General features: G+C 39.5%; 1 protein-coding gene across 2 annotated transcripts; it reads left to right on the top strand.

Annotated features, from left to right (window-relative positions):
• The first annotated feature begins 1880 nt into the window (after nt 1-1880).
• LOC124988532 (histone H2A.V-like) lies at nt 1881-2259 on the top strand. 2 transcript variants are annotated; one of them, XM_047558075.1, is made up of 2 exons: nt 1882-1968; nt 2077-2259. In XM_047558075.1, the coding sequence occupies exons 1-2, from the start codon at nt 1882-1884 to the stop codon at nt 2257-2259; spliced, it is 270 nt and encodes an 89-aa protein (XP_047414031.1). The 2 variants fall into 2 exon arrangements, with proteins under 2 accessions (XP_047414030.1, XP_047414031.1); XM_047558074.1 differs by having other exon boundaries at nt 1881-2259.
• Nucleotides 2260-17030: the final 14771 nt, after the last annotated feature.

A 17030-nucleotide genomic window follows, 5' to 3' on the forward strand; every position in this document is an offset into this window, starting at 1 on the left:
TGTCACCTACTTAACAAAGGAAGAAACTGAGAATTGGAGGATTGAGCAGTTCCCAAAGGCACATAACTGGACAATAACCAAAGTGCAGTTCAAACCCAGCTGTACTGCCTAAGAGGCCCCTTTCAATCACCCCATCAAGCCCTTAACACTTGACAAAGTGCTTCCTCATGCATTTTCTCCTTGATCTTTCCTCAGATCCTTCAAAGCAACACAGCTCCTGTTGTTTCCATTTCCTGATATGAGACCAAAAGAGGCTGAAGAATGCATTTCCACACAGTGGGTCTGAAACTAGGATGCCAGCAAAACCTGACTGGCACCAAACAGCCTCCCACTGCCAGTCTGGGGAACTTTGAGTGGGGGCCACTTGAGAGCCCCCAAAGTCCTCTTTAATGGAAGAAAGACAAAATTACTTACATTGTTTTGCTGACCCAAAATATTCAACTTAAAAATACTTCTAGAGCTGGGCATGTGATGCATGCCTATAACCCAGCAGCTCAGGAGGCTGAGGCAAGAGGATTGCAAGTTCAAAGCCAGTCTCAGCAACTCAGCAAGGCCCTGTCTTAAAATCTCAAAATAAAAAATAAAACAGGCTGGGATGTAGTGCAGTAGTTGAGCAACCCTCAATTGATCCCTAGTACCAAGATATAAATAGATAGATGGATAGATAGATAGATAGATAGATAGATAGATAGATAGACAGACATCTTTCTTTCCTGGCTATTCAAGAAGATGGAAGCCTTAATTGAAAAGTCATTGAGGAATCCTGGACCTCCCCAAGGTAATCACTTTGGCTTTAGCAGGAAGGTGCAGCTTTTCAGGACCTTCAGCCTTCCCCAGAGATCACTGGGACAGCTTGGTTTACTTGTAAAAGTTATCCATACAACCAGTCCCTGAGGGCCACATCGCAAGAGCTCTAAAAGAGGAAGTATAGAAATGCAGCCAAAACAAATGAAGGATTAGAATAAAACAACAAGAATAGCTTACACAGTACACATTTACCCTACATTATTCAAGGGCCTGAGTAAGGAAGGGAAGTTCATCTATGAGAGAATACATCAGTATGTCCAGCTTGCAGCCATTGTAAACTGCTTTCAGGGAGGTATCACTACAGCATGTGCATTGAAATCATGGACTTTTCAAGCCGAAAGGGATGTTTGAGATAATCCAGTACAATCCCTTTTATATAACAGTTGATGAAACTATGTCCAGATAGGTTTAGTGATTTGCTCTGAGATAAACAACTGATCAATGACAGAAAAATAACCAGATGTCAGGTGGCAGGGCTCAACAATATCCTCATCCACATTTTCAAGCACTCACTTGACTTTCTTCTAATTCTCCTACCATTCTTTCCAATGATACACGTGTTTGTATACAAGTGCACACAAATACACATGCAGGCATATATGCATTGTGCATGCATACACACATAGGAACTTGCATCCATGTGCAAAGGTGTTACATATGTGCACAAATATACATATACACATGTACACACACATGTATATATATATACATGTATATATATACATGTGTGTATATATATATATACACACACATACACATACACTCACTCTATTTTCATTTGATGCCTCACACCGAACACTATATCCGTATCAAGCCCTTCAGACACTCAGGCAAGACTCCAACTCCTGCTGGTGCAAGCCTATAATTCCAGCAACTCTGGAGGCTAAGGCAGGAGGATCAGAAAGTCAAAGCCAGCCTCAGCAACTTAGCAAGGCCCTAAGCAACTTGGGGAGGCCCTGTCTTAAAATTAAAAGGGTGGCGGCGGCGGCGGTCCGAGCTGCAAGAGCGGCTGCGGCAGTGCAGGGCGGCCGCGGGTGGTCGCGCGCCCCAGCGGAGGCAGAGGAGGCCGAGATCATGACTGTAGGCAAAGCTGGCAAGGATAGTGGGAAGCCCAAGGCCAAGGCAGTGTCTCGCTCACAAAGAACTGGACTACAGTTTCCTGTGGGCCGCATCCACAGACACTTGAAGACTCGCACCACAAGCCACGCACGGGTGGGTGCCAATGCTGTGGTCTATGGTGCTGCGGTTCTGGAGTACCTCACTGCTGAGTTGCTGCAGCCGGCAGGTAATGCTTCCAAGGATCTTAAAGTAAAGCGTATCACTCCACGTCACTTGCAGCTTGCAATTCGTGGTGATGAAGAGTTGGACTCTCTTATCAAGGCTGGGGGTGGTGTGATCCCTCATATCCATAAATCTCTGATTGGAAAGAAGGGACAGCAGAAAACTGCTTAGAGGGTTGTTTTAACTAACCCTCTTCCTCCCCGTCATTGTACTGTAACTAGACAGAAGATAACAATGGGGATATGTGGAATTTTTAAAAACAGTTAAATGGAAAGGCATAGACAATTACTGTAGACATACTAAAAGAATAAACATTTGTGTGTTCTTAGACTGGAAGTTTGATAAAGTACCTTTTCATGTGGTGACAGTTGTGAGTTGATTGGCTAGGTTTCTCCCATATGTTTTATACAAAATTGGAATTGATAAACCATTTTTTACAAAATTAATTGTCTCAAAACTGTTCTGTTCATGATGTATTGGAAATATTTTGCTCAGTTTTTGAAATTATTTTAATTCAAATTCATTATTCAGAATAATCTTAAAATAGAGATTGGGAATATAGCTTTATCGCGATTGATATGCCATGTTATATTGAATGTTAGATGCTATCAATTTGTAGTAATGCTCCATTATTTTATTATATGCCACTAAGGAAGGAAAATTCCTTGAATTAATGCCATCAATTAGAGGATACATCTCAATTTCAGAGATGTTAGATTATGGGAAAATGTGCATTTAAGACTGAAATGAGGTAGTAGATTTACTGGACTCCTTTACTGAGCACTTCACCACATGCCAGGCCCTGTGGTTAGTGCTTCACTAATCAAGAACTCTTACTATCCTCACTTTATAGACATGGAGCTTGAGGTTCACCAAAGTTAAATGATCTGCCAAAAAACATTGAGAACTAATAGAATGGAGCAAAGCTAGGATATATACCTAGATCTTACTGACTCAAGAGCCTACACCCTTACCTAGAATTAATGTTAGATTTATCAAACCTTTCTGCTTTGGGCTTAAAATTCCAACTTTTGGTGGTATTTTATTGATATAGTAACATACATTAATTTGCACAATCTTTTATAATTTATTTTTTGTTGTCAGTTTCTAAGTAACTGTTAGAAGATTTAAGTTAATGTGCTAATTAATGGTCCATCAGAAAATTCTATTTTTCTGTCTGGAAATCTTCATTAAAGAAGGAAATTTTTTGATGTTTTATAGTATAACACTATCAAAACAAAACTCAATTTTTAAAATATTTTATTATGGAAATTCTCACAAATACACAAAAATAAAGAGAACAGTATGGTTAAGCCCTGTGTACCCCCCCCAAAAAATTAAAAGGGCTGGGGATGTGGCTTAGTGGTTAAGTGCCCCCAGGTTCAATTCTCAGTACCAAAAATAAAAATTAAAAATAAATCCAATTTCCATAGCTAACCATGCAGCTTACAAAGAGGAACATTTTACACCAAGAAGGAACCATATTTACTTTCAACTTTGTACTGACTGAATGCCTTTTAACCCACTGAGAGCCTGGACAGTAATAGGATTATTCTATAGGTTCTTGAATGACAGAGTGGGAAAACAGTCACCAAGGGCCCCACATGGTGTCTGGCATCCAGCAGACTTTCACTAACTTTTTTTTTTTACTGGGCTGGGAAAGACTTCAGTGTAAAGAGCAGGGACTTTGTGGTCCAGTGACCCTGGCCCAAGATCCCCCTCCACTCTCAATTTTCAGCAGGTTGACTACCCTCCCTTGGCTCTGGCATCCATGCCTGTATGGGTTGTTGTCGGGAATAAATAAGATGATGCACATTAACTGCCTGACTCAGTGCCAACCCATGGTAAGTGCTAAACAAACAACAAGGCAACCAGGGCTGCAATTTGCATGTGGTGGAGAAATGCACCAGCCTGCCTCTTCCTTTCTAAAATCAGGTCTATGATTTCCTTCTTGAGACTGAGTTTTGCAATCCTAAAGCACTATAGCGTTGGGTGTGGCATGGAGTCATCGCTCAGTCTACTTGCTTAGAAGGGAAACTCCAAAACTTTCCAAAACTCACCTAACCAAGATGCCTTTGCCAAGGGATTCTGAACACTTCATTGTGTCCTTTCCTGGTAGATCCACAGCCCCTGATCTCTACCATATCACTTTCTCCTTGTTTCTGAGATGGTTCTGCACATTCTCAAGCCATTTCATTTAGATTTGCTCTTCCCAACTTGGTCATGATGCCCCAGAGGGCAATAATTATCCCTTGTCAGCTGAGAGAACGTGTCCACCCTGTAGGAATTCAAGTGCCTATTTCCAGAATATCTTTCCTTCCTAGGTAGCTAAATCTAAAGGTGAAGACCTGGACATTGTTTAAGAGATTCTGCTGAAGTCACTGCTTCTCAGAAACTCAATTTGGTGTATGGTTAACATCCTGGGAAAAGGTATGGGATGATCACAAATTACCTGTCTTCACACATTCTAGACAGGGGTTCTTCTTCAGGAGCCAAGAACATGAGACCAGATTTCACCAAAAGGATTAAGACAGGTACTTTGCAGAATGGCCTACTGTGGGGACAGACTCAGAGTTTCTGAGGGTCTCATATGCCTGGTGAAGAAGCTCATCTCTATGGTCAACTTTTGAGTCTAAAAACATTTGAAGCAAGAGTGATGCAAGATAGAAGAATGAGTCCCGTGCTGGAAGAATAAACTCAGATGTGAAGGGCCCTGCTGGTCAGGGTTCGCACCAGGATTTACCTCAGGTGTGAAGGTCCTTGCTGGAAAGGTAGCAACCAGAGATGTCCCTACTCCATCCTTCCATTCATTGTTCTCGCACATACACACACCTTTTGCTGGTATGAAACATCTTCCACCCTGAGCATCTTCAGACTCAAGGTAGAAACATCATAGAAGTGGACTAATCTTGCATGAGGACTCTGCTGTGGGGATGTGACCCTCACTATGTCACTGAACTTCCCTGTGGGAAAGACTATAAAGACCTGCCAAAGATTTCAGCACCTGAAAATATATGACTCCCACCAATTACTCTCTTATCTTCTAAAATCTTCATCATTTATTGAGCAATGGTCCTAAAATGAATGTTTCAAGAATATTATCACATTTAATTTAATCCTCACTATAATTTTTATTTCCCCAGTGAGGAAGTAGCTGCCAAGAGAGTAAGTAGCTTGACAAGATTACCTTGCTGGAAAGAGACAGAGCCCCCACTTGGCACCAAGCACACCTACCTCCAAACGCCTTCTTGTTTCACTTACTGAGCCACCCTGAACAAACTCTTTGAGCTTTCTTTCCTTATTTGTAAACTGAGGGGTAATATTGTCCTTACAGGATTATTGATGAGGATTGACTGTGTTAAAATATGTGAAGAATTTAACATGCTAAATTGTACCTAGCAACTGCTCAGTAAAAGGTGACTTCTCTCAGTGAGTTTTGTGTTTGTTTTCTGCCTGTGCCAATTCAGCCCCTTAGTTGGATGTTAGAGAAAACAGGATATAGCTCTCAGTACTCCACTCATATCCTCTTGGTTTAGAGAAGAACAGCTGGTTTTCCAAGGCAAAGTGAAAATGGACTTCTATGTTGGTAAGAATGCCCTTCATGACCACTCTGTCACAGGTTTGATCATTAAGTGCTTGGGCACAATCAACTGAAAACAGTTTAAAATGTCCAAATCCCACCATACAATTTTGGTAATCCTTACATGATCTTTAAAATCATAAGGAGAATATTGAAAAGGGCCCAAAATTCACTAGAACTGACCTTGGTCCTAGCCCCTCAGAACTGTTACTGTTTACCTGTCTGCTCATCAGGGACATCTATGCTTCTTCCCAGTGTCAGAGCCAGATCCACATTGGAAATGTGCCTATTTAAATGAGACGCTTGGAGGCAGCACTACATATGCAAATGATCTATTTACTCAGCATCAGTATGAACTAAAATCTGCTAAAAACTTAAGAAACAGTAATGAAGCTTACATATGCTGACATTAGTATCTCCTTCTCCCAATAAATAACTGACCCCTTCTATGGGCACCACTGAAACTCCCTTAGCTCTCTCCATCCTATCATTAGCCCACCTATTCTAGCCTTAGCTCATCTCTCATTCCAGCCCCTACTATGACTAGCTTTGTGCAGATGTGGCCAGACAGCATCTTGCCCCAAGTCTCTTCCATGTCTCCCAGGACCTGTGGGCACTCACACAGCAGTGATCTGAAAGTCCAGGTTTAGACATGAAGTGCCTCCCAAAATATCCTGTGTTAATGCAGGAACATTCAGAAGTGAAACAATTCACTTATGAGAGTTGTAACCTACTAGATGGAACCAGTTTGAATGGACTAACTGGGTGGTAACTGTAGGCAGGTAGGGCATGGCTCCAGGAGGTGGGTCACTGGGGATGTGCTTTAGGGATTATATATTTTTTCCCTGCTCCTCTTCCTCTCTCTCTGATGCTTGGCCACCCATGAGGGGAGCAGCTTTTCTGCATCACCACTTTCTGCCATGATGTGCTGCCTCACTGTGGGTCCAAAGCAACAGAGTTGGGCAACCATGAATTGAACCTCTGAAAATATGAGCTCCAAATAAATTGTTCCTAAGTCGATCTTGGTGGGTATTTTGGTCACAGCCAGGAAAAGATGACTAACACAAGGCACTTAACACCCACATGGCCATGCTTGACCGATGAGAGACAGTCAAGGACAAATGTTCCACCCTTCTGTGAAAAAGCAGGCAGTTCCCAAATACATTTCTCAGGGCTTCTTAGGACATCTCTGGGCTACAGTCCCCTCTGTATGACAAAATCTCTAGGAAGCTTCCTTCCCTGTATCCCTCTCTCTGTGTTCCAACTCCTGATCCCTGGTAACATTCCACAAATAAACAACCTTCATAAAGCCCATCTTTTGGATTCTCATCAGTGGAACTCAGATAAAGACAAGTCATTTCCTATAGTAAGATTCAGTGACCAGTTTTAAAATCAACAGGTAGAACATGAGAGCTTATGAAAGATGTCTCTGTGGCATTCTGCTTTCAGGATCCTGGAAGAAGTGAACAAAATGTTGGAATGTACAAAGCATCTTATTGGTTTGTGTAGAAAATTAGAACATTTAAAATACACGTATTCCCTAAAAATAGGATGTACGGCTGCCATACCTCTTCAGGAACTGTGAAAATAACATTTAGCTTCACTTCTCTCAGGAGAGTAAGACAAAGAAGCGCAGAAGAGCAGGTCTTGTTTGGCAATAAGCCAAGGTCTGGCCACATCAATGCGAAGAGGTTGTCACCACACCTGAATTTGGATGACTGAAGTACCTATGAAACATAGTTTCCAGAAAGTTGAGAACAAAAATCCCACACTAAACAAATATTTTAACTTAAGAGAGAAGATTGCCCTCTGAGTTGTACCTGGTGTGTGGTAGAGGAAAGAATACTAATTCCACAGTACTCCAAAAATAAACACCATAGAGATTGAGAAACTAATATTGTACTTTACAAAATATACAAAAGATCTTGGGAGCATTCCAGAAGGACAAGGGTTATCTGCAGATTAGTATGAAGAACCAGACAGACAGCCTGCATAGTTCAGAACCGCTTTCAGGAGGACACCTACACACATGATTTATTAAGCACACTAGATCAACCAATATGCTAGAATGTTGCAGATTTTCCAAGGCAATGCAGTGAAATAGAGTTCATAGTAAGACATAAGAAGGCCACATTGAAAGCTACTGGGAAAACAAACCCATGGGTTTCTCACAGGTATGGTGAGAAGGAGATGGAAGAGACCTTCCCCAACACGTCTCAAGGTGCAGGGCATAGGTAGGGAACACAGGAGTCTGAAGGCTGACCCCTGTCAAAATGAGTTTCTCCAAGTCTTTGAACCTTCTGCACCCCAGTTTCTAAGTCTTACAAAATCAGTCTGATAATATCAGAAAAATCTTGAGAAGATAAATGGAAGGGCATAGGAGAAAGTTCTTCATAAAAACAAATAACTTCATATGTACCAGTGTGAGAGGTCGGACAGACACTAAAAATTGCTTGGAAAATCCTATGTTTATAGCCAATGTAAGTCAGCCCCATAAACTAGCTTGAGAGGAAATACAGTGGTCCCTCAGTATCCATGGGGAATTGGTTCCAAAAACTCCATGGAACAAAAATTGAATTGGAAATATCAGGTACTTTCTTTAAGAAAAAATTTCCTTCCTAGCACTGTCCACACGGTAAAGCCCTAGAAACAATAATCAACCTAGGAGTAATGAACACCCCCTAGAGCCTGGATTTTATCCTCATGACTATTTCTGATTATTAAGCACAAGGGTTCCTTGGATAAATAGATAATTTCAGATCTGAGGCAAGAAATTAGAATGAACCTGGAATACCTTGTTAGACCAGAAATCTGGAAAGCAATGAATGGACTTAAATATACCAAATATGTAAAAAATCACAGAATACTCAAGTTCCATATATAAAATGGTGCAGTATTTGTATATAACCTACTCACATCCTCCCATAAACTCTAAGCCATCTCTAGATGACTTACAATGCCTAATACAATTTCAATTCTACGTAAGTAGCTGCTATTATTTAGGACACCAAAAAAACTGTATGTGTTCAGTACAGATGTAATTTTTTTCTCCAATATTTTGATCTGCAGTTGGTTGAATCTACAGATGCAGAACCTGCATATGAAGATCTGAATATACTTAAACAAATCTTTAGCTTTTTCATAAACTTAAGCATTACAGAAATACCCTTGTCTAAGCATGATAGGAAAAGCCATTTTTATCTTATTTAAGGAGACCGAAGGTTGCTATCTTTCCTGGCAGTACCGCCTGACCCCAATTTCAGATAGGGGCACACTCTAAGCAAATTTTTAACTGCTGTGACTAAAAGACCCAACCAGAAAAATTTTAGAGGAGGAAAGATTTATTTGGGGGGGCTCATGGTTTCAGAGGTCTCAGTCCTTAGACAGATAGCTCCATTCCTTGGGGCTCAAGGTGAAGCAGAACTTGGTGGCAGAAGAATGTGGCAGAGGGAAGTGGTTCACATGATGATCAGTAAGCAGAGAGAGAGACTCCAATTGCCAGATACAAAATATATACCCCAAAGGCATACACCCAAAGCTCACCTCCTCCAGCCACACCCTACCTGCCTTCAGTCACCATCCAGTTAATCCCATCAGGGGAGCAAATCACTGATTAGGTTAAGGTTCTCATAACCCAATTATTTCTCCTCTAAACCTTCTTGCATTGCCTCACATATGAGCATTTTTGGGGACACCTAATATGCATAACAAGGCATAACCTTGAAAGTAACATATGGATTAAAATAAGTCAGGTTGGCCTCCTTTCAGCTGGTGAAAAATTGGGCAACTCTTCCTTGATCAAGTTTAAAAAATCCCACTTTTTTAAATAGAAGTCACAATTTATCACTGTAATTGGTATGTTGGAAACAAGTACTTGGGTAGAAATAATAGTTCCATTTGCAAAGTATAGAAATTCAACCTGGCTGATGCTCAGTCTCTATGGTACATTAGCAAATTAGATGAAGCTTCTATCTTCTGTTGTAAAATAGGTTGTAAAACAAGAAAGGTCAGGAGTCAGAGAACAACATACATGAGGACCTCAAGGCCATTCTAGCCACACATGGTTGTGCATTTTTATGGCTCCCAAATCTCTCCTACCAGTTTTGAAGTCATAAAGTTGAAACAAATCAATACATCCAGTGTCAGAAAATTCTGAGCTTAATTGACAGGCAAAATATTATCTTTCAATGAGGAACGCCTCTATGGAGTGCCATGGAGTAATCTCCATGATATTTTGTTAAGGTAAAGTAGAGAGAACTAACTGCAGATATTTTAACACCATTTATGTGAAAGGAAATACGAATGAGTATATGTTGAACTTGGTTATTTTAAGGAGAAGTGTGTTCTGGGATGAATTATGCCCCCCAGAACATATATACTGAAGTCCTAACCCCCAGTACCTCAAATGTGACTATGTTGGAGTGAGGTCTTTAAATAAGCGATTAAATTAAAATGAGGACATTAGGGTGGATTCTGATCCAATATAACTGGTTTCTTATAAAAAGAGGAGATCAGGACACAGGCATACACAGAGGGAAGGTCACATGAGGACCCAAGGAGATGACCATGTGTGAGCCAAGGGTGCAGACCTCAGGAGAAACCAGCCCTATGAACCTTGATCTTGAACTTCAGTCTCCTGGACTGTAAGAAAACAAATTGCTGTTGTTTAAGCCACCCAGGCTGTGGTATTTCACATGGCAGTCCTAGAAAACTAATACACAGGGTAATTTAAAAACTTATCAAATGCTCACATGTAAAAAAAGAAACAAGGATGAAAACTAAATTTCTCTGAATGTGCCTCATATTATAGTTTTGACTTTGAAACTAGGCCAGTATTACATAATTATGAAACAAACTGAAGATGAATGGAGGAAATAAAAGGCAAAAGGTACCAGGAAATGCTAATTGAATATCAGCATGATGTCTTCATCACTAGAGATTAATTATCTCAAATTACTTTAAATTTTGGTAATTTGACTATGTAGCCAGTGGGATAAATGTACTAAAGGCAATAATAAATAAATAAAAGCAAAGCCCAGAAAATGAAACTCAAACTGTTTTCAGTTATTGTATTGTTAGAATTAAAATTGAAATTGATATCCTAAAATAAAATCAAAAAAGATTCACTTTGTAAACTTATAGTTGAACTGAAAATATCATGCGTGCTCCTTAAGAAAAATTTTCCTTCCTATCACCGTCCACTTTAAACCTCTAGAAACAATAACCAACCCAGGAGAAAAAAAGAAAAATCCACCCTTACAGCCTGGATTTTAATCTCTTGAGACTATTTCTGACTATAAAGAACAAGAGCTCCTTAGATAAATGGATAATTCCAGGTCTGAGGTAGAAAAGTAAAATAAGTCTGGAGAATTTTGTCACACTAGAAATCAAGGAAGCTGTAAATGAATTTAAATTTAAATACACCAAATATATTAAATGCAATTAGTTCACTAAGATACATATATGAGTATGTGTGTTTTTATATGTGTGTATGTGTAATTGGTACATTTCTGTGTGCACATGTATGTGTCTTTTGAGGATTGAGAACTACCAAATTATTCTGAAAGCAGGCCAATAAAAGGAAACAGAAATTTAAACTTTTTTTCAGCACAAACTCCATGCATTAGTCCATTCTACTTTACTATAATGAAATACCTGAGATTGGGTACTTTATAAAGAAAATAGGTTTATTTAGCTCACAGTTATGGAGATTCAGAAGAATGATATCAGCATTACCTTGGCTCTGGTGAAGACCTCATGGCAGATGGCACCAAGGCAGGAATATGTGTAGAAGGTGACATCATATAACAAGACAGGAAACCAGACAGGAGAAAGTCAGGGATCACCCACTCTTGCAAGAACTAATCAGGGTCCCATGAAACCTATCTTAATCCCTTCCAAGGGCAGGACCCCAAATGACCTAAGGACTTCCCACTAGGCCCCACTTCTTCCCACTAGATCCCACCACCTCTCACACACCTCACAGAAGCTGACATCTCCAACACATGAACTCTTGAGGGACGAATCACATCCAAGCAGAAGCACTGTGTTACCAAGAGGGAAAAAATAATTGAGGAGCAAAAGCTTTTCTATATAAGTATTCCAACTTACAAAAGAAGAAGGGGTTACTGCCTTGCAACTCCTTTTAGAATAATGGGTGCAAGCAACAATTGCTCGTGGCTAACCAGAACATAAGGAGAAGAGCTAATGGAAAGTTTTACAACAGAGGACTCAAGCTTACATTCAAATTCACTGATTAATCTTAATATTACAAAAAGGGCAGCAGCCCAATCATGTGAGCCTCTGATAGGAATCCACAACGTCACCTCTGCAGTATTCTTAGGAAAAAGCAAAAACTGAATAGAATGAAGCCTCTACTTTCTAACTGCCAAGTCACTGGAAAGACAGGGGACAGAAGAGTTTATCAACCAATACTAGGTAATCAACAAAATTCAAGTTGCAGGAAAATTCTATGGCACAAAACAACTGATTTATTTAACAATTTAATTGCAATGGTAATTGAAAACAGAGGGGCTGGGGTTTAGCTCAGTGGTAGAGTACAAGCCTAGCATGAGTGAGGCCCTGCAGAAAGACATCAATCAAAGATAATGAGAGGACTTTATTTACATATCAGATAAATCAAATGAATAGTTTATTAAAAATTAGACTGTTGGGTATATTTAAATATTGGCTAGATATTTGGCAATATTATGGAAAGATTGGCAATTTTTCAGGTTTCTAGTAGTCCTGTAATTGCACTTTTATTTTTAAATGAGCTCTTATCTTTTAGAGATACTGAAGTACATTCATCCTGCAATATCCACAGGAAATATTGGTTCCAGGACTCCCACAGACAAAAACCTGAGGATGCTCAACTTCCTTTTATAAAAGGGCACTGGATTTGCATGTAAGCCATGCACATCCTCCAATATACTTTAAATCATCTCTAGATGACTTATAATACCTAAAATAATGTCAATGCTATGAAAATAATTGTTACATTATACTGGTCAGGAAATAATGACAAGAAAAAAGTCTGTATGTATTCAATATATATGCAGTTTTTGCAACCCACAGGTACAGAGGTTGATTGTAATTGTAATGGAAATAATGTCTTGGATTAGCTTCATAAAAACCTAATGGAAGGTGGGAAGTTGGGGTAGGGAAATTACAGATAAAATTTAAGTGGCCATAAACTGATCAATGCAAACTAGATGATGGTTACACGGGATTTTATTCTACTTCTGTGTTGTCCCCACATTTGCATATGATTGAAATTTCCCATAATAAAAAGTAGATAGATGGATGATCAATCAAAGGTAGATAAATAAGATATTCTCTTCACAGTTCTATTATAATCTTTTCTATATGATTTGCTAACATGTGTTTTATACATCTGAGTAATCCACCTGTCAATTTCTGCCCAAATTTGGAACAAAGGGCTCATTTAAAATTGCATGAGACTTCTGAATTTTTCTTTCTGGAATACAGGCAAATGTATTGGCTATAGACTAAGATTAAGGACCCACCCCCGTCCCCAAAACGTGCCACGCACCCAGGAATTTCATCTCTCTTTTCCACTTCTCATCTGGAAACTTTGCTAGGCTGATCAGGGTCAGAGTATTTGCCCATCTGAGTTTCTAAAGATAATCTATCATTACAAGATTAACTCTAAATCTAAAAGGGAATGGAAGACACAAAGAACACCTAAAAAGAGCTTAGAAAACAGTAGTGGATTTTTTTTTTCAAATTCTCATAAATTTTAAGAATTTTATATTAAAATTTTTTTCTAGATAAAAAAAAAAAAAAGTAAGGGTTAACAACTTGCCTGATACAGCAGGATACAAACCCAAGGTCATCTGTTTCCAAAGACTTCATGTAGCCAAAGAGTGGCAATGGGAAATTAAAACTGGAGAAGCTGGAGTTAAGTAGGAGAATTCACTCCCATTCTCACATCCACCCTATTTGCACAAACCAAAACTACTGGGCAATGCAGGCATGATGCAAGACCCTTCCCCAGAGCCATGAGAAGGGCCTGGCTTTGTTTTGTTTGTACGTGTTTTGTGTGCACATGAGGACCAAACCTCGTGCCTTGCACATGCTAAGCACATGCTCTCAGCTATGCAGTCCTTTTTTACACATCTTGACATCTGAACTACCAAGGACACTAACTAGATCTCATTTGCCACCTCTCCCTTTTTTGTTCCATTTGTATGATCTTATGCTGATGGTGTTTTCCCCAGGGATAAGGGAGTTAATTCTCTTCAAAGAAAGACAGACTCCTTCCCAAAACAAGTACCAGAAGATGTCTGTTCTTTACTGATTTTCAACGTATCATGGAAGGCAACAGCCTCAAAAGTTAAAAAGAGAAAACTGAATAATTTGTTGCATAGAGAAGTAAAATATTTCTTGTTCTATTTTTAATACTCAAAATTTAAAGAACTCAGGTAATAGGGAAACTAGACAAGGAGAGTCCCTCAGATCTTATCATCTCTGAAGGATAGACTCCATGACCCCAGCATCAAAGCTATTATCTTATTGTAATAAATTAGCCCTGTAGCTTTCTTTCCACTGACATTTTCACACACAGTGTTACAGTAGTTAGGATCTTGCCTCTGGTTAACAGAATTAGGTGACTTTCTCAATGTTCTCTAACTCCTATCATGCCAAGAGTAACCTATTTTTTTTACTGTTTGTTCTATTTAGTTATATATGATGGCAGAATGCATTTTGATTCATTGTACACAAATGGGGTACAACTTTTGATTTCTCTGGTTGTACTCAATGTAAAGTCACACCATTTGCATAATCATACATGTACATAGGGTAATGATGTTTGTCTCATTCCACCATCTTGCCTTTCCCTCCTCCCCTCCCCTCATTTCCCTCTGCACAGTCCAATATTCCTCCATTCGTCCCTTGCCCCCTCCCCCACCCCCTTATGTATCAGCATCCACTTATCAGAGAAAACATTTGGCCTTTGGATTTGGGATTGGCTTATTTCACTTAGCATGATATTCTCCAACTCCATCCATTTACCTGCAAATGCCATAATTTTATTCTTATTTTTGACTGAGCAATACTCTATTATGTATATATACCACAGTTTCTTTATCCATTCATCTATTGAAGGGCATTCAGGTTGGTTCCACAATCTAGCTATTGTGAATTGAGCTGCTATAAACATTGATGTGTTGGCATCACTGCAGTATGCTAATTTTAAGTCCTTTGGATATAAAACCAGGAGTGGGACAGCTAGGTCAAATGGAGGGTCTGTTCCCAGTTTTCTGAGGAATCTCCATACTGCTTTCCAGAGTGGCTGCACCAATTTGCAATCCCACCAGCAATGTATAAGTGTACCTTTTCCCCCACATCCTCACCAATACCTATTGTTGCTTGTGTTCTTGATCATAGGCATTCTAATTGGAGTGGGATAAAATCTTAGGATAGTTTTGATTTGCATTTCTGTAATTACTAGAGATATTGAACAATTTTTCATATAGCTGTTGATCGTTTGTCCTATTCTATATCTTCACATCTTCTCTCCTACTCTTATTCTTCCCCCATTTATCCTTAACCACTTTATCTCTTCTCAATTAAAGCTCCCACCACTTCCCACTCTCTAAGACCCACCACCTAGAAATAGGGTGCACTTAGCCCAATAATTCTTTAGTTCAGTGGAATCTCAAAGGGTTTCTTGGTGGAAGTAGTTCTGGCTCTCAAGAGCAAACTTCAAGTACAGTTTGCATCTGGTCCCAGCCAGATCCTGGGATGCTTTGCATCATGATGGTCCCAGCCAGATCCTGATCCATGGGTCAGAGGACCAAAAGGAGACTGTTCAAAAAAAGTAAATGGGCATCTAGGTTGTTTCCCCAATCTGGCTATTGTGAATTGAGCAGCTATGAACATTGATGTGGCTGCATCACGTAGTATGCTGATTTTAAGTCCTTTGGGTATCTATGTAAATGTATGATAACACAAATGGTATGCCTCTATTTCATGTACAAACAGAGAAACAAGACGTATCCCATTTGTTTACAATAAAAATAAATCTAAAAAAGTAAACGGGCAAACAAACAAACGAGACAAATCCTATTCAAACATTTTGGAAGGAAATGGAAATAAAGATACATAAAAATATATGTATGTATCTACAGGTTTTATCTATCTATCCCCACACCCACCCTTTATCTCTGCAGAATTCTTCTGAAGTCTTCAATATCCACATCTACAAAACAATCAGCCAGACTACAAACATGGGGGATAGAAGTAGTACAAAGTACTCCCTTTCTTCCTGTGTGTTTTCAGTAAGATGAAGGGTAAAGAGGGAACTTGGTTTTACACTTGCTGAGGACCTTCTCTACCACCTGACTCCCATCCCCCAAGTCAGGGCTTTTCCCTTCCAGAGAGAGTCTCCATGTGCATGCAAAGCTCTACATTTTGCACTGGGGCTCCCATTTTCTGTGCCTGACTTCTCATTCTTAATGGCAAAATACTTATCCAGAGCCCAGGTCTCCACCAGAAGGCTAAGTTGACCTTCTCTCCAGACCCAGAGTTCAATAGTATGGCTACTGACAGAGGTTCACAAGGTAAGTAAGGGGTAAAGCAGATCTCTTTCTAGGTTGCTAACTGAATGTTATCATGAAGTCGTTCTGCTATTCCCTTTGTGCCAGGAGGTTGTCTGCTCTTCTAATGCATAGAACAAGTCATTTCCACAGATAGTCCATTTCCAGTGTACCAAGGCACCTATGGCATTTTAGGAATTAAATTCTTTCCTTCCCAGGTGAGTGTTAGGAATTAGGGCAGTGGAAAGCAGTTTCCATAGTTAACTTTGTTTTTTTAGATAATATATGCATTATCTTCCTCCTCCTGAACCACTTTAGAGAGGCCACAAGAACATGGAAACGTAAACTTATCCTTTGCCATAGTTTAGTCACTTATCTCCAAGGAAATTACAGGGCAAGGGAGAAAATGAGTTAATGAGTCTTACCTATAAGCATTCCATCAGGCTCCACCTACAGGCATTTGTTATTAACCCATCAATGGTGTAATTCCAAAAGATTGAGAATAAAGGAGCAGAAATTGCTAAGCATTTCTGGGAAACTTAAGAACAAATAAAATAATGTATGTGTTGTTACCGTTGTCTTGTTTTGGGGTTTTTTGTTGTTTTTGTTTGTTTGCTGCAGTGTCTGAACTCCTAAACTGCCCCTGACTTTGAGGATGTCGTGAACAGAGGAGATACAGAGAATAGATGCCCTTCTCTGAACATCTGCAAAAGGTAAATGATCTCCCAGCTGCAAAAAAACAGCTAACAATAATAATACCAATATCACCCACAATGAGAAAGAGCTGTTTTATTTCT

This window comes from Sciurus carolinensis, chromosome 7, assembly GCF_902686445.1.
Source record: "Sciurus carolinensis chromosome 7, mSciCar1.2, whole genome shotgun sequence".
Classification (NCBI taxonomy): Eukaryota; Metazoa; Chordata; class Mammalia; order Rodentia; family Sciuridae; genus Sciurus; species Sciurus carolinensis.

Coding starts and splice junctions, on each gene's coding strand:
- LOC124988532 (XM_047558074.1), top strand. CDS start 1,882: ATGACTGTAGGCAAAGCTGGCAAGGATAGTGGGAAGCCCAAGGCCAAG.